We start from the raw sequence: 18,438 nt of genomic DNA on the forward strand, positions 1-18,438 counted from the left end.
GAAAGGACAAGTCACTCTGTGTGATTGCTATGAGGAAAAGAAGTTTTCTCTTTCCACTGGGGTTGCCAAGCCTGGAAAATATGAATATGGGGTGGCCAGAGGCCACCTCCTCCACAGCAAGAAGTGCAGTCACCTGAGAAGGAAGCCAAGCACCGAGGGGCGGACTGACACAGGCGGACAGGAGGCCTGAGAGGGGAGTTCTGCTTCTGGTCCCATGAGACCCTGGCTTCTGCGGCTCACCTTTTGTGAGAGCCACTTCAGCGTCTTTCCTGCTGAACCAGCTACTAAACAGTCCTTCTGCCTCGACTTTTAACGAAATGAGTAAAGGAGTTATAGCTAATAAAACTGGGCCAGCTGCTTTGTTGGAATCAAACTATATGCTGTGTGTGCTTTAATCCAATAATCAATTAATTCTTCCAACAACTTGAAATGAGGCCCATTTGGAATGAAATGAGCTCTGTGAAACCACTAAAGGCCCCTGAATAAATGACCTTTCTTCGTGGTCACAGACCATCCTGGAAACAGGCATGGAGTTCACCAGGTATAGTGTCTGGAACACATTTTTTCCTTTTATGACACTCAAGACAGCAAGTGTTTATATTTAGTCTTATGTCATCTCCTCCAAAATGTTTTCTAAGATCCATAAGGGAGGCTTTAGAGTCATAACCTAAAGCACTTTCAGTATCCTGGGATATAGCTCATCTGGGTCTGAAGATTTTTAACCCATTTAAGGCATCTTGGGGCTTTCTACCACTGAACTTATCTTGACTTTAATTTCCTCTTACTGCTATTTTTCTTGTCCTTTACAGATTGAGGATCATCTTTGATAGAGCAAAATGGTTGTTGGCCATTTCCAAAATAGCCAACAACTATTTGGTGCCAAGCAATGGGATTATCTCTTCTTTGTTCTTTTGGCTTTTAATACTGGGCATTATAAATACCCCTTTTCGATTAAAAAAAAACCCTCCTTTTGTTTTTAATCCTCAGTGTTATGTGCTATAGACTTCCTGAATCTCTCCTTTCACATCTGTGCAATATATTCGTGCTGATATATATTTATAACATAATATATTTATAATATATATTATATTTTCACATCTGTGCAAATATATTTTCCACCAAAGATAAACCCTGTTTTAACAATTTGGCATCTTTCCTTCCACACTGCCAGCAAATAATGAATACATAATTAACACAAAATGGGTACCATGAGGCCTATTAACACTTTAAAAAAATCCATGTATCTCTGAGCCAATATATACAATTCTTTATTTTTTTTAAAAGACACACTACGGTGAAATTTTAGGGTTACATCCCTGTCTAAAGCCGTCCTTGATGCAGGCGTTTATAAAATTACGCCTCTCGCCCCCAACTCCTGGGTCCCACGGTCTCTAGGTTCAAGGTGCTAAAGCTTCGCTTTTCATACACGAGTTTCTCTTATTTCACTCGCACAAATCGAGCCTCTTTTGCATATCATCTGGTTCCTCCTCGGCTGGCAACCCGGCCCCAGACTGGAAGAAGGGCCTCCGGCCCCTCGTGGAGTCAGAAGCGCAGTACAGAGTCTGACCGCGTACCAACTCGAAGTGCTCCCTTGACCCGCCTTCAGGTTGCAGGAGGGTAACCTCCCCTCTCCCCGTTAACCAGATCTCCGCCGAGACTACAGCCGCCGCCAGCATCCCCAGCCCCGCCCCACTCCGAACCAGCGCCGCCAGTCCCAGCTCAGGCTCCTCCCGCCTGCCGGGCTCCACCTATCCAGAATGCCGCAGTTTTCCTCGCTCCGAACTCAAGCCGCTCCCTCCACCCCGGAGGCGCCCACTTTGCCCTGGCTCCACCCTCCCAGAACCAGCCCCAGCATCCACCCGGACTCCGCCCACTGGAGCCAGCATTCCCACCTTCCACATTGAGTACCGTCCTGAGCCCGCCCACCAACCTCTAGCTCCACCCAACAGCCCGCCCGGGTCCAGCGCGGGTAAACTGAGCTTCCCGCCCCGCCCTGGCTCCGCCTACCCATCCCAGGATCCACCGCTAGGGAAGAGCGCCCGCGGCCTCGGACTCCGCCCACTTTATCCCGAGAGTACGAGCGCCGTGCTGCTGTACGCTAGCTCTTTCCCGAAGCCCGCCCGCGGGCTGGTCCAGTCCGTCCACCTCTGGCCGGTGCCGCGGTCCGAGCCACCATGGAGGAGGAGGATGTCCCCGCTGTCTCGGTCGCAGCCGCAGCGGCCCACTACCAGCCGGCCAGCCCGCCGCGGGAAGCCTGTGTCTACAACAGCTGCTACTGGTGAGGGGGCGCGGGCGCGGCGGCGGCGTCGCAGCCGGGCCCCGCCTCTTCCCGGCCCCTTCCCGGGGTGCTCTGGGCACCGACTGGCGGGTTTTCCGGTTTGGCGGGAGGAGGGAGCGGGAATGGCAGCCCTAATCTCCCTAGAGCGTGGTCATTGAATGGGGGTGAGGCAGGGCGGATTTTACCGGGAATGGTGTCGCATTACTTCAGCTTCGCGCTTTGCACTGGGGCATTCCTCGGAGGGTCTCGGTGTTTCGGGCCCCGGGAAGGGGAGTTGGAAGCGGAGGGTGGGACGCAGAGAGCCGTTTGAAAATGACTCGGCCAGACCCTGTGTGGTCTCACACTGATGTGAAGGTCGTTTTAATTTTGTAAGATGATGGGGCACAGAGATGTCACAGTCACTTTCCCAGGGTCATCTAGTTAATAGCAGCCGGGAGTTCAAATCAGACCTTCTCGGACCAAAAACCATGATCACAGTCACCATGTTGTCATGTAATAATGGTTATACTAACATAGCACTTGCTTACATAGCCGGAATGGTTTATGTAACCGAATTCATTGACGCCCCATATTTACCCCAGGAGGTAGGTACCGCTGTGTTCCCCCCCATTTTAAAGATAAGAATCCCGAAGTAATTTATTTAAGGCCACGTAGCTTGTGAGCGAAGGAATAGGACTTGCACGCCGGGTTTGGCCTGGACTCCACACGTTGTGCCCTGTCCTAGGCCGCCTCTGGGGCTGAATCACCACTCCCACCCTGGCCCTTTTTACTCCCACACCTACCTCCCCTTGCCTGTGTGATGACTTCTGCCCACTTCAGTCGCTGCACAATTGTGAAACCTCAGGGCCATCTGAAACTGCCTTCCCCTCCTTCAGCTGGTTACCAAACCCGTGTCACCAAGAGCTTAACCCTTTGTTCAGCTCTGACTGCATGTCATGCCCAGTGCCGTGTTCTTCCATCCATGCCTAGGACACGGGTGCTATTTATTATCATTTTCTTAGTTTTTTTTTTAAAGATTTTATTTATTCTCAGAGAGGAAAGGGAGGGAGAAAGAGAGAGAGAGAGAAACATCAGTGTGCAGTTGCTGGGGGTCATGGCCTGCAACCCAGGCATGTACCCTGGCTGGGAATCGAACCTGCGACACTTTGGTTCGCAGCCCGTGCTCAATCCACTGAGCTATGCCAGCCAGGGCATTTTCTTAGTTTTTAAAATGAAAAGATGGGACTCAGAGAAGCCTGTTATCTGCCCAAGATGACAGATCTAGCAAGTGGTAGGTAGTCCTGAAACTGGAACCTCGGTAATGCTGGCGTCCATGCATAACTATTGCACTTTATTTCTGCCCTGCCTCTCACCTAAATCCTATTTTTGTCCTTATCGCCCATCCAGTTGTTTTACTCATTCATTCATCCATCCAATAAATGTTTACTAGGCACTTAGAGCGTGTAATGCAGGATTCCAGGCCCTAGGGATATAGCAGTGAACAAAATAGACAACATTTCTCGTGGTTTTTATGTTTGGTTGTGGGAAGGCAGACAAAAATAAGTAAATCACATTTGGATGGTGTTAGTTGCTATGAGACAAATAAAACCAGACCAGAGATGGAGACTTACTATTTTATATTAGGATATTGAAGGAAGACATTGTTGCTAAAGTGATATTTGAGAAATCCAAAGAAAAAGAGGGCAGGAACTTCATAGATAACTGGTGGGACATCATTCCAGGCAGGTGAGGAACAGCAGGGGCAAAGGCTCTGGGAAGGAGGTATGCTGTGAATATTCTAGGAATAACAAGGAGGCTGGCTCAGTGTAGTGGAGCGATTCGGTGGGAAAGTGGTAGGAGATGAACATCTCTTCAATAGGTCATCTTTTAGTTCCTTCAGCCATGAGCCAGACCCTCCTTGGCTAGCTGGGGGCCTGTTCCAGTTTTCCCTACCAGGCCCCTCTGCCCAGCTCTTCCCTGTCGCCTAAGGTCTTTAACTCTAGCTGGCGTCACACTGCTCAGTGCCATTCTGAATTTGAATGTGCTGGAGGATCACCTGGGAGCTTTTGTAAAATGTGCAGCTGTTAGGGTCCCACCCCAGAGTCTGGGTGTGTGAGCAGCACAGAGGAATAGCCTGAGTCCCTCGATCACCTTGCAAGGAATACAGGCACAGGCAATAAAGTCTATCTCCTGAGCATAACACGCCTACTAAGATCTGTTCACCATCTGTTCCTCCAACCTCATTTTGAGCCTGCCTTGCCTGTTCTGTAGGGTTTCTCAACCTTGGCTGTGCTGATATTTTGAGCATGTTGATTCTTTGTTGTAGCAGCTGTCTTATCTATTGCAAGATGTGTAGCAGCATCCCTGGTCTATACTCACTAGAGTCTTATAGCTCCCTCTTCTAATTTGTGACCACCAAAAATGTCTCCAGACATTGCCAAATGTCCCCTGGTGGGGCCAAATTGCTTCTGAGTGAGAACCAGTGCTTTACCCTATCTGAACACATCAGGTAGATACACCTTACTGCCTTTGCTCCTGTAGATTTTTCTAACTTGAAATAAATGTTGTTTGTTTCTATAGATGTTACTTCATCTTTCAAGACCCAGTTTGATGATAACAGTGATGGCCAGTATTTGTGTGGCATTGTGTGAGTGGTAGAGCATTTTTTCCTTCCTGCATCCTTCTCTGACTTGAGCCCATCACCAGTAACCTTTCCAGAATCTTGGCCCTAATCCTGCTTTGTTAGCTTTTCTACTGCCAAAATAATCAACTGACAGGTTGAAGCATTATCATCATCATTTCCTGCTTTTTAAAAACCAGTTAAAAGGGTTCCAGGACTCAAATCAAATCTGGGATTCCTTCTATTCCAACTGACTCCCAGTGTTTCCAAGTATACAGGCCCTCTCTTTTATTAACGTAAAAAGTTTCATGAGATCTTCCTACATGATATTAATCTTACTCTTGGGAGGAAAAAAGGAAAATAGAAAGGGACTACAAATTCAGTCTCTCTCATGTTTAAACTTGTTTTTCTTGTGTAACAGTCACATATATTTGAAAAAATAGGCCAAATATGTTCAAAGCATATGTGTATTCAGCCTACCAGTAGTGCTTATGTTACATATGGATTCGTGCACTTTTTGCATTAATTCTATCCCCATCCTTGGGGTGAGGTAAAGGGGAACAAACAAAGAAAAACAACTGACCTGTATCTCCATCTTCCCTTATCCCTTAAAATTAGTAGTTCTCTTTTTTTAAAAAAATTGATTGATTGATTTGAGAGAGAGAGAGAGAAACAGCAGTTTCTTATTCCATTTATTTATGCATTCATTAGTTGCTTTTTACATGTGCTCTGACCAGGGATCAAACCTGCAACCTTGGTTTATCAGGAATGTGCGCTAACGAACTGAACTACCAGGCCAGGGCCTGAGTCCCTCTTCTGTGCTTCTTTATGCATCTTTTATGGCCTTGGATGCTTGCTTATATATGGGTCTGTATGTCTACTCTCACTGTCGGTGAGCTCTAATTATCATATCTTCCAAGCATTTCACATAGTGTTTTGTACATCACAGGCTCTTGAAAATTTTTGTGGTCAACTCTGCAAAATGTCATAGGCAAGACAGACAAATGTTGTCTCAAAACTTGGTCTAGAACATCCAGATTTTAAAAATGTTAGATACTTCATGTTATATATCCCATTGAAACAGTATATTTTTTGAAAGGGATATAGTTTTCTGTGTGTGTGTGATTATAAATGTTTTTTTTTTTTTTAGATTCTACCATTAAATTGCATTTTAAAGACTTACTGCTGACACTACATAATCACAGCAAAGTGTCAAGAGACTAGGGATTTATCTCAGGTAGTAAATTTGAAGACAACACACTTTTTTAATACTGACCTGATGTTATGTTTATTGATTTTTTTTTTTAGAGAGAGAGGAAGGAAGAGAGAGAGAGAGAAACACTTATTGGCTGCCTCCTGTATGTGCCTCCACCAGGGATCGAATATGCAGCCTAAATATGTGCCCTGACTGGGAACTGAACCCGGAACTTTTTGGTGTATGGGATGATGCTCCAACTAACTGAGCCACCCAGCCAGGGCAACAGAAAGCATACTTTTGGGGTTAGACCTAATAGATCCCTTAGATGTGTTGGGGGATGTGAGCAGAAATAGTACATTTGTTTGCTCCATACTATGGGGAAGTAGTTAGTAATCTCCTGTTGTGACCTCTACCACTACTTTTTCCGTAAGGTTTCTTAGGTATTTTAGAGAGAAACAAAATTACAGGAGAAAAATACAGAAAGTCAACTTTGGTGCTTTAAGCCTAGTTGTATGGAACATTGAGCTAGGTAGACAACGACAGTGCTTGTGGATTGAAAGTGTTTATTTCCATAAAATGGTGACAGTCCTCAATGCCATTTGTGCCTTGCTTCATCTTCAGGTAACATGGTGTAGGTGGCAGGAAATTAGGCTTTGACAGATTGAGTCACGTGCATGAGCAGAGTGTTGGTGTAGCTCATTTTGGGCAAAGGTATACCGTATGGCCTGCTAGGAAGAGGAGTGCAGGGGCTGAGCTGTTGAGTACTTCCCAGCAGTGACTGCTTGCCTGTGCAGGAGTGTGGCTGTGGCTACTAGTGTGGCACTGATATTGCTTTACTTAGGCAGTTCTGACCACTGCTTCAGATAGCTTGAGGCCTCTCATATAGAAGGGGGCTTTATCTGGGGTGGAGGTATGGGAAGATGGATTTCAATTCATTACGGGAAAGAACATTCTGAAAGTCAGGAGTGCCTCTGTACCAGAGGGGTTTGGGGAATCACACTCACAGGGTTTCCTGCAAAAGTATTCCTGGACATATCACATAACCGCCCTGACCCTTTCCACTAAGGAGCCCTCCTACCCCAAACACTCACCTTGCCCCATTCCTTAGGGGAGCAGGAAACCAGTGTTACTAAGATGTATTGAGTGTTTATAATATGTGATTATGTCTTTTTTTACAGAAGAGAAAAACAGAGACTCAGAGAGGTCAGGGTGTTCAAAGCTTCATATGGTTAAGTGGCTGAGTTGGAATTCCAGCTGTATTTCACGTTCCTGAGCCCAGAGCTTACAGAATGTTGATGTGACATTTTTATCATATATAAAAATATTTTTATCCATACACAGGCATTGTTGGGGGAGGTAATGAGCTCTGTGTCTGCAGAGGGGTCCACATACAGTATAGGTTGGTTAACAGCTTCTTGGGGATGTTTTGGGGGAGGTTCAAATGTTAGCCAGTCATTAGATGAGATGGTGTTTAAGGTCTCTTCCAACAGTTTTGCGTCATCATCACTCTTTTGTTCAGTTTTGAAAGACATGGAGCGTTTTTGCTTAATTGTATTGATTAAACAAAACTCAACTTTGTTTCAGTGAAGAAAATATTTGGAAGCTCTGTGAATACATCAAAAACCATGACCAGTATCCTTTAGAAGAATGTTATGCTGTCTTCATATCTAATGAGAGGAAGATGGTAAGTTGGTGAGTGATTACACAAAGAAAAAAGAAATTTAGGGTATCCGAAGCTAAAGATAGCATGGGTTTAGTACTGTTTTCAAATGTGCTTTATAAATATAGCAACATTTTCAAGTTTGTTTTTGGATGAGATTTTTTTTTCCTTCCAGGGTATACAGTTGGGTTAGGAGAGCCTAGTCCCTCACTTGTAGGTAAGGAACTATGGGATGGTATGTTCACGCAATTAAACCCCTTTCGTTAGGAGTTTAAATAGAGTAGAACTATAGTAAACTCATACGAAGTATTTAAAAAAAAGGAACCCATCATATTTTATAAATCATGTTTGCAAGGACCACCTTATTTGCTCCTAATGGGAACCCTGTGAAACATGAAAGTTTCAGGCAGCTATCTCAGTTTTATAGACGAGAAAACAGAAACTGGGGAGGTTTTATGAATAATTAAATGGGAAAGCAAGACTGGAACCTGCCAGGCCTTCTGATTGCCAGTTCAGGTGTCTTTCTACTCTCCAAAGACCATCGTATAATTAATTTTTGCTTTTTCATTTTTAAGGACATTTAGAAGTATTTGGATTTCTTACCCATTCGTTCTTTCACCTTGATTTTTGGTTGCTTAGAAATATTTTATTTTTCATGTATATATTGCTTTAAAGAATTTAGTAGTAGTTTTGCTGAAACTGTGGCTTACAAAATTTATTGTTTTTTGTAGATACCTATCTGGAAACAGCAGGCAAGACCTGGAGATGGACCTGTGATCTGGGTAAGATGGTCAACCCAGAGTGCTTCTGATGCATTATGAGTACTGTGAACCCTGAGTGATCTTTATATTTCGGTAGAGCAGAAATGACAGGGCAGTAGAGGAAGGCTATAATAGCTCTAAACTGGCTCTTGAGAACAGATGTTATTTGGCCTAAGGTAGAAGCACTTATAGGCATGTTTATTTTAATTTAGAAATTATTACAGGAATGATTTTAAATTGTGGCAATTTATTTGTGATCTCCCTGACTGTTATCCTTTTAGTACTGGAAAGAACTTTAGTAATATCTAGTCCAGCTGCACCTGAGAATTATCTGGAGACTATGTTAAAAATACAGGTTTTTGATTTAGTTGATCGAGAAAAGGGTTTAGGAATTAGTTTTTTTGCAAACTCCTGCGTAAACATGACTAGCATTGGAAGAACACAGATCTACTGTAGCCCCTTCATTTCTCAGGTGAAGAGGCAAGCCCAGAAAGGCAAAGTGAGTAGCTCAAGGTCCTCTAGCTGATCAGTGGCAGACCTGGGTCTTAGGCTGGGTCCTTTCCAGTACACATGTGTGTGTCACCCTCACCTGGCCCCCTGCAGAACAGAATTGTTTGTACTAGTAAACACGAAGAAAAAGTAAAAGAAAAACTCCATTCATGATAATGTAACAAACATCTAGTTTCTGATAATTTAGAATATCATTTGAATTGACTTCATTGGTTTATTTAACATATATGTATTGGGTACCTGTTGTATGCCAGACACAAAATAGGCTAAATCCTTGGCTTCGTGGAGCTCACATTCTTGCTTCTTTCACCAGCAGGCGATGTGCTGCTCTGACATTAAAGCCCCAAACCAGCAGCGTTGGGTTGGGAGCATGGGCTTAGAGTCAGGCACACTGGGGTTGAGCCCCAGTCTCCCACTGATGGGCTGTGTGTACTGGTGCTCAAGAAGCATTAGCTACTGTTAACAACACTATATAACCAACTCCTGCTGCAGACTGTCCATCTGCCCTATGAGGAAGCCATCCTCATTGCTGAACCACTCAGCTGATTTTTTAAAATGTTTGTTTATTGTTTTCAGAGAGAGAGGTTGAATCTTGGATGTTCCCTGACTGGGAATCGAGCCTGCAACCTTGGTGGTGCATTGAGATCAATCAACTAAGCTACTGGCCAGTGTTCAGCCAATTTTGAGTCTTGGCCTTGCTTCCCATCTTAGGGGAACTCACAGGGCAAGGACCTGTGGTCATGTCCCCTTTACACAAATCTCATGGCAGCTCAGCATGGGGAACCTTGTTGCAGGAAGCCTCCCACACCCTCTGGCACATTTGTCTTTGCCTCACTGTTGTACTCTTGTGGGAAGTTGGTAGGCTTCCCTGAATGGGTAGAGACACCAGATCCCAAGGAGCAGACCCATTCTAGCCCCACTGGGTCTTCCTTGGCACCAGATGCCCAGGCAAACACTGAACCCAACTCAGAAAGTGAGGCGACTGCTTTAATCTGCCTCCTCTGGCTGTGCCTCTCTGCTGTGAAGGCGATTCCAAGTTGAGGCCTACTTTCAAGTTTATCTGCCATCTGATATGTAGGAATGTGGACCTGAACTAACTCGAAGGCTGTGGATATTTGTTGTTTATGCCTTTTCACAAATTGTATCTCCTTTCTGGAAAGTTCTTCCTTTCAGGCAAAATTCAGTGGTAGTAGTCCTTCCTCAGTGAAACTCCTTGGCTATTGGTCTCCCATCTCATCTGTTTTTTTGTTGTTGTTGGTTTTTAAAAAGATATTTACATACATAACTTATTGATTCTCCAAGTACACTCCAAAGTGAATGCTGTAATTACCTCCATTTTATAAAAGAGGAAACTGAGGCTGTAAGTGGAAGGGTTAAGGTTTGAAGAGGCGAGCCAACTTCAGAATGCCTTTACCTGCATGCTTTCCTGCCTCCTTCATTCTGTCATCCTCAGTCTATTGCAACAGTTGACTTGTGATTCCCATTTACTTCTCTGGGAACTCCTTGAGAGTGAGGAGCTATCTTTCCCATCTTTGTATCTGTATTTCAACAGCACAGTTTCCCATAAATAGTAGGGAGTGTGTACTGCAAAAAAAAAACAAAACAAAACTGTAATGTGAGTTAGAAGATGTCAAGCAAGAAACATTTGGAAACGGACTTAAAGGGAAGAATGCATTTGAGTCGGAGCTTGAATGATGGATATAGAGAGAGTGGTGGAGAAGATTGCTGTAGATGGAGGGGAATAATGTGAATGAGCCCAGGGGAAGGAACTGGGCTATTGTAGGGGAGCTGCTCTTCGTTTATATCTGGAGGGTCGGGTGCATTAAGGGGAGTACAGGGAATAAGCATCCATTTCTGATGCTATTTCTGCTTTATTAAGATAGAATTGGAGCCGGAGGAAGCACTTTAGGCTCTGATGGTACAACACCTCTAGTCTCAATGAGTTATCTTTCCCACCGCCCAGAGTGAAATGAAATAACAGCTGAGAAAGTGCTTTGTAAGCTCTGAAGTACTAGAAACATAAGATAGTATTATGAATGTTATACTAATCTGATGGAACTTTTTATCTCACAGTGTTCTCTGTGACAGTGTTTTGTTCTAAGGAACTCAAAGCACCAGGCTGCCCCCGTGTTCTCAATAACTGCCCTGACATCCCCTTCAGCAGCACCCAGGGGCTGGGAGTGGGAGTGCGATTCACATACACTCTGCCGATTCACATACACTCTGCCGATTCACATACACTCTGCCGATTCACATACACTCTGCCGCTGAGTTGTGTGCACAGAGCTCTCTTTATTCCTTAATGGTTACAAATGAGGTTTTAGCTGATTAAAGGAAGAAAAATAAACAAAAACCCAAAACGAACATTTTTCTTTCTTTTAACTACATAGATAGTATAAAACAAGTTAAAGCCCTTCTTTTCCTCTCCAGGCTAACCCAAATAGTCCCCCTTTGTTAATAGTGTGGAGGATATATTTACAGACATTTTCCTCTGTAATCATATGCATGCATATTTATTTCTGGATGCACATTGTGTCATTACATATATGTAGTTTTAAAAAAATGCCTTATACATATTCTGCAATTTGCTTCTTCCATCCAGCTATATAACGCACATTTTTTCTTTTCCACATAAATGTACCAAAATCTTTTTAACAGCTGTATTAGTATTCCATGATATGATTGTATCATGATTTATTACCTATAACCCTCTTGGTGGACTTTTGATTGTTTCTGAATTTCCACTATTATAAACAGTGCTACAGAATTTTTCTTTATATACATGTGTATGTGTATGGCCATTTTCTTGCAGTGTAGATTCCTTGAAGTAAAATTGCATGGTCAAAGGGTATTTGATGTATATGAACATTTCCACTGGACATTTGGTCTTTTTCAGTGTTTATATTTGCTTTATTTTGCTATTATAAAGAGGGCTGTAATCGTCTTGTATCTGTTTTTGATGTTATGTACAAGGGAGAACCCCCCTCCCCCCCAAAAAACGTAATTATCTTCTGGAGGACAGGCTGTTTGTAATACAGGTTTCTCCTGCTAGGTGAGTGTTCTGGAAACCCATCTATATCAGTGTACCAGCTGGTGGTGTTGTGAGAGGCTGTGTTCTACCTCATTGATTATTTTTTTAAGATTCAGCATGCTTGCCTATTTCGTGATGGGTGATTCATGAGCACACCTGCCCACACTGTGCTGAGTGTTCAGCAGTTTTTAATCAAAAACAGCATGACCCCCATGCCCCATCCTCCCTATTCACTTGATCTCCCCCTGGATGAAAAGTCCTTAAAGAGAAATGTTTTGCTGATGTGAGAGAGGTGAAACAAAAGATGACAGAAACACTAAAAGGCATCAAAATTGATGAGTTCAAAAACTGTTTTAAGCAGTGGGAAAAACATTTCTGTAGCTTTATTTTTATCAAATAGTACTTTGAAGGTACTGAAGTTTAAACATATGAGGATAAATACACAATTTTTTATAAATAAATTCTGGGGGTTTTTGGATACTCCTTCATATAAGGGTTATATAGCCTTGGGATTTGGCATCATAAGGCAGCTTGGTTAATTTCAGCAATGTTTACTTCTAGGATTACCATGTCGTGCTGCTTCATGTTTCAAGTGGAGGACAGAGCTTCATTTATGATCTCGACACTGTACTGCCATTTCCCTGTCCTTTTGACGCTTATGTGGAAGATGCCTTTAAGTCTGATGAGGACATCCACCCACAGTTCAGAAGGTGAGGAAAGGCGGATGAATTTTCCTACTTTCTGGAGTGAGACTTTGATGATTAAATAAAGTTGTTTTGTTTGTTTTTGCATGTGTTTTGCAAAGACTACTTGTCTTCGCATCACTGTTGAGTTGCTATTTGAGAATGGTATGCTACACAGAAGATTCAAAGTGTTTTAAAGTTTTAAAGGCTGTCCAATGTATAAAAGGTTGGCAGTGGCAGTCTTTTAAAAATTTTTGTGATAAGATCTCAAATATTTTCTAAGTTATTTTGGGGATTTCTCCAATCCTCTTGCTTTTGGGTGTGTGTATGTGGTGTGGGAATGGGGTGCCTTCTGATGCCAAAATGAGAAGGCTGTCACGGCAGCACCCGAAAAGAGCGTGTTTTGCCCCCAAAGCACAACTGAATAAAAAATGGCAACCACAGATATTTGGTGCCTTTGTAGTTTTGGATTTCATCAGATCACTTCTGATGGCTTCTTTAACAGGTAATAAGCTGCACATATATTTTTGTATTACTGAATAGTACAAAAACACTTGCATAGTTTTGTGCATGTTTTAGAAAATAGGTCTATATAAAGGTTGAGTTAGAAGTTCAACTGTGATAACCTCTCTGAGATAAATGAATGCTGCTTTCTCTACAGGAAATTTAGAGTAATCCGTGCAGATTCTTATTTGAAGAACTTTGCTTCTGACCGATCCCACATGAAAGATTCCAGTGGGAACTGGAGAGAGCCTCCTCCATCATATCCCTGCATCGAAACTGGAGGTGAGCCAAAGATGCTTCCTTGGAGGGGTTTTCAGTTCCTGTGCAGATCAGCATTTTCACTTCACCAAGGACAAAAATCACCTTGTTCTTTGGGCAAAACCCCCAAGTGGTAAGGAGGTGAGAGGAACCGTAGTTCTGTGTATTTATTAGGTTCAGAAATTGAGACACAGAGAGCAGGACTGGAAGGCATCAGAATTCATGCAAGAGGAAGGGCGTTAAGGATTAGGCCATGACACTTGCTAGAGTATTGGATGTACCTACTGCGGGGACACTGGGCTTTCTCAGATCTGTGTGCTTGTGTCGTGTAACAGTGTGACTAGTAGTACCTTGCTCTGGTAGGGCTTTGTGTTATGGTGAAAAAATCAGCAGTGCATCCTGTGATGTATGAAACGTCATTTCCCTGGCTCTAGAATAAAATCTGCATTAGGAGGAGATGAGATCCAGCAGATTTTGTTGTACCACTCATCTCATTTATATGCTTTTAGGCATCAGTCCAATTAATAATTTCTTGAGATTTGAGTAGATGAAGGGTTCTTCACTCTGTTACTGTTGTTTGGCATTCACATGAGTTGAAACATTATTTATGGTTGAAAGTAATTTACAACATTGCCATTTATTGGTGAGATCATCCCATCACATGGCTGCTGTCTGTGTGAAAGTGCTCTGTAAGCCGTGCAACAGCCAGAAAAATGAGACAGAACTATTCAGACGTCAGCAGGAAGCAAGTAATATATTTGTCATATTTGAAGGGAGTGAACTAAGAGGATTCAAATCTGACTTTGAGGCTCTCTGTGAAAAGCTCTCCTAATTTTAAAAATTTATATTGGAATTGCTTTCTGGTTCACCAACCTGCTTCCTGGTCCCCGCATTAGAATTGGGACAGCTCCTAGGATAGTAGAGAGCTTCACAGGTCTGCCTTTCAGCCTCTGACAACGGGCTGTAGGGGGTGTGGTCTGGGACAGTGTCTTGGCAACTTCCTTTCTCTTAGACGTGAGCACTCACTCAGAGCCTTGTGCGAGATAGACGTTCAGTAAGCACCACCTCATCAGTCCTGACCCTCTTTGGGTCACTCCTTAGGGTTTGATGACTGCTACCCTGTAATAAGTGCTATTTTGTCTCAGGCTTTGTGCCAGCCCTCTAACATATTAGTTTAATTTTCACCATGACTCGATGAGTCAAGCTTTATTTCCATGTTGGATAGACCCGTAAACTGAAATACATGAAGGGTAAGCCCTTTGCCTAAGGTGCATGGCTAGGAAGTGGCAGGGTGAGCACACTAGGCTTGAGGAGGATTTTTTAATGGGGAGGGCAGTGTCTTTTTTGGTGCATATGTAATTAGTTCATCAGAGGCCTCCCGAACTTGAGATTGAAACTAAAAGGAATCTGCTCTGCAGTGTGGGGTAAACGTACTGGTTTCTCATGTAATAATTTAATCATTGTAATGTTCTCTCATGTGGTAAATAAATTACTTCAAGCCCTGTATTTATCATAGGAACACATCCGATGTAAGAATAAATGGGAATTACTTTTAGCTAATTAGTAGTGTTTTATTTTCTAAGAAGTTAAAAAAAGGTTCAAGAAAATATCAAATCTTAAATTAATGCATATTTTAGGTGTTTTAATAGCAACATTACTCAGTCCCTACATTTATTACTTTTATGACTTAAAATTTAGTACATATTGTGCATTGTGAAAAAGTAAACATTTAGTAATTTCGGTGGCCATGTGTCTGGAGGACCACTGTTTCCAATTCAGCATTTAATGTATTTTAAAGAAAGGAACTCTTTCTGATAAGAAGGAAGCTGAGATTTACAGTCGTATAGCCTTGCCCTAATGACTGAGTTCCAGCACCAGCTACTTAAGACTCAGTCTTTAAGGGCATTTCCCACGTCCTGGGCTGACTTATAGAGTACACCAAATTTGACCTCTTCTCTCTCGTCTTGTGCACATACACCTTTCATCTGACTGCTTTCAGATGCGTTGCAGTAACACTGGCTGATTGGAGCTGAGCTCCACGACCAGTGTTGTGTAAACAAATGCTATACATTGATCTTTCAACAGTTTTTAAATTTTCATTTTGTTTTTAAATAATAAATACCTGGAGATAATACTCATTTTTTATTTAATTATATTTAAATGCCCTAGAAAACAGATACTATCATATTTTAGTAGTTGAGGTTTCCTTAGCAGTTTGTCAAAAATTTTAGCTGACCTACTTACTGACGTAGGGAGTGTAGCATCCATCCCAGGTAAGCAAGAGCTTCTGCCCCATCTCGCCTTGGAGGTGCCTGTCTTTTCTTTATTTCTGGTTCCTTGGTCATCTTGCATCCTCAGCTCTCTGATGACTTCAACAAAACTTTTGGTTTTGCTGATTATCTAGCTTTTTCTTGTTGTAAGGAGTGCCTTATTTTTTATTTACTTATTTATTTTAGATTTTATTCATTTACTTTTAGAGAGAGGGGAAGGGAGGGAGAAAGAGAGGGAGAGAAACATCAGTGTGCGAGACATTTGATCAGTTGCTTCTCACACACCCCCAAATGGGGACCTGGCCCGCAACCTAGGCATGTACCCTGACTGGGCATCAAACTGGTGACCTTTTGGTTCATAGGCCTGCACTCAATCCACTGAGCCACACCAGCCAAGGTGGGTGTCTTTTTAAATATGTATATTCCTTTTCCAACTCTTTTTTGTTTTCTTATAATTTATTTGTTGAAGAAACTGAGTCTGGGAGAAACAGTCTGGATTTTCCTAATTGTGTCTTTTTTGTATCCTCTGAATTTCCTGTAAATGGGCAGTTTAGTTATTCATGCATTTTTTAATTTAACTTTTTATTTTGAAATAATTTTAGACTTCTAGAGAATTTGCTGAAATAGGACAAAGTTCCTGTATACACTTTACTCAGATTCCAAATATCTGAGTAAACTATAGTGGAATTATTGAAACCAAGAAAATTGTACAATTGATAAAAAAATTGACAATACTATTAACTTATAGACCTAATTTAAATTTTGCAAGTTTTCCTACTGATTTTTTTTCTGACCCATGGTATTATGTTAGTTGTCATGTCTCCTTGGTCTCCTTCAATTGTGACATTTTCTTTCTTCCTTTTCTTTTTTAACTTTTAAACTTTGAAGAGTACCAGTCAGTTACTTTGTAGAGTATCCCTCATTCTGGGTTTGTGTGATGTTTTGTCATGATTAGATCAGGGTAACCCATTTGCAACAAGAATACCACAGAAGTGATACTGAATCTTTATCAGCTTGAATAATTTTCCCTAATTTTGGTCTTTTGGGTTGTTTTATTGCTGTTAAACCAAAATTGTGCTTTCAGTGGACATTTCTTTCATGTATTTTTTTAGATTCCAAAATGAACCTGAATGATTTTATCAGTATGGATCCTGAGGTAGGGTGGGGAGCCGTTTATTCGCTGTCTGAATTTGTACATCGTTTCGGCAGTCAGAGCTGCTGAACTGGACGTCTGGATGGAGAAATTCTGGGACATGAACACTAAACTTTATGGTACATTTGGTCTGGAATTGTGTTTTCCTCTTTTAGTTCAATTCATTTGAAACATGAGTGAACAAAAAAATAAAACTTTTCTCCTGGATATGTCAGGTTGAAACTTGAGGTAGTGTATATTTGCCAAAGTAGTCCTACAACTAACATTTGTTAAAACATGTGATGATGACTTATGCCAGTAATTGTTTTTGTTGTGATAGATGCGTGGACTTTTTATTTGTTCTGGATGTATTGTTTTTCTCCAGCTACACTGTAAGCTCCTGGAGGGCAGGGTTGTGGCTCATTGCACAGTGACTCTCTCATTCCCACAAGAGGTGGTTGTACGATGTTTGCTAGTTAGTGTATTGCCGCCTGAAGAGGGCTGATATTGTGAGCTGAATCAGCAATAAGTATTAGTCTTTTTGGACTATCAAGTTCTTGAAAAAATTGTAGCCCTCTCAGGCTTGAGTGTTATTTAGCCTATTTATATATGTTTTGTTTTTTTTTAATAAATTGATTTAAAATTAATTTTGTTTTAAAGATTGTGTGTCATTTTTGATGACCTGAGAGATACCCAAGAATATTTCTCAGTTGTAGATGGGAACTGTTGCTTTAAAATACATTTATTACTCTTCTTCTTTTAAAAAGTATTTTATTGTTCAATTACAGTTGTTTGCATTTTCTTCCCACTACTCCCCCCCACCCCAGCCAAACCACCTCCCTCCCTTGCTTCCACCCCCACCTTGGTTTTATCCCTGTGTCCTTTATAGTTGTTCCTATTAATCTTCTTGAAGATGTATTAGAAATTAGTTTTAATTATCTAATTCCAAATAAATGATGTTTGGCATTAAACCAGCATATAGCAGTAGCTCTCATTCATGCCTTCATTATTCTACTAAAAAAATGAGCAATTTTTTATAATAAGAATATCCAAGCTTTTGATCTTAGATGTTTTCTGCCTATTAAGAAACTTTAACTTGATGTAGTCCCATATGTTTATTCTTTCCTTTATATCCCTTGTTCTAGGGGACATATTGGTGAAAATGCTGCTTTGTGGGATATTTGACATTTTCCTGCGTATGTTCTCCTCAAGGACTTTTATGGTGTCACGACTTTTATTTAAGTCTTTTATTTGTCTTGAGTTTATTTTTGTGTACAGTGTAAGGTAGTGGTCTAGTTTCATTTTTTGCATGTACCTGTCTAGATCTCCCAACAGCATTTGTTGAAGAACCTATTTTTTACTCCATTTTATGCTCCTGACCTCTTTGTCAAATGTTAATTTACCATAGAGACATGGGTTTATTTCTGGGCTCTCTGTTCTGTTCCATTGATCTATGTGTCTGTTCTTATGCAGTACCAGACTGTTTTGATTAAAGTGGCCTTGTAGCATAGTTTGATGTCAGGTATTGTGATCCCTACTATTTTGTCCCCCCCC

The 18,438-nt window shown here is 41.8% G+C and overlaps 1 protein-coding gene across 1 annotated transcript; it reads left to right on the plus strand.

The window, feature by feature from the left end:
• Positions 1–1,973: 1,973 nt before the first annotated feature.
• Positions 1,974–17,861, plus strand: NTAQ1 (N-terminal glutamine amidase 1). Its single transcript, XM_028534114.2, has 6 exons — positions 1,974–2,278; positions 7,660–7,759; positions 8,467–8,517; positions 12,599–12,747; positions 13,382–13,506; positions 16,865–17,861. The coding sequence occupies exons 1-6, from the start codon at positions 2,175–2,177 to the stop codon at positions 16,972–16,974; spliced, it is 639 nt and encodes a 212-aa protein (XP_028389915.1). The 5' UTR covers positions 1,974–2,174; the 3' UTR covers positions 16,975–17,861.
• The last annotated feature ends 577 nt before the right edge of the window (positions 17,862–18,438 follow it).

This window comes from Phyllostomus discolor, chromosome 7, assembly GCF_004126475.2.
Source record: "Phyllostomus discolor isolate MPI-MPIP mPhyDis1 chromosome 7, mPhyDis1.pri.v3, whole genome shotgun sequence".
In the NCBI taxonomy this organism is placed as follows: domain Eukaryota; kingdom Metazoa; phylum Chordata; class Mammalia; order Chiroptera; family Phyllostomidae; genus Phyllostomus; species Phyllostomus discolor.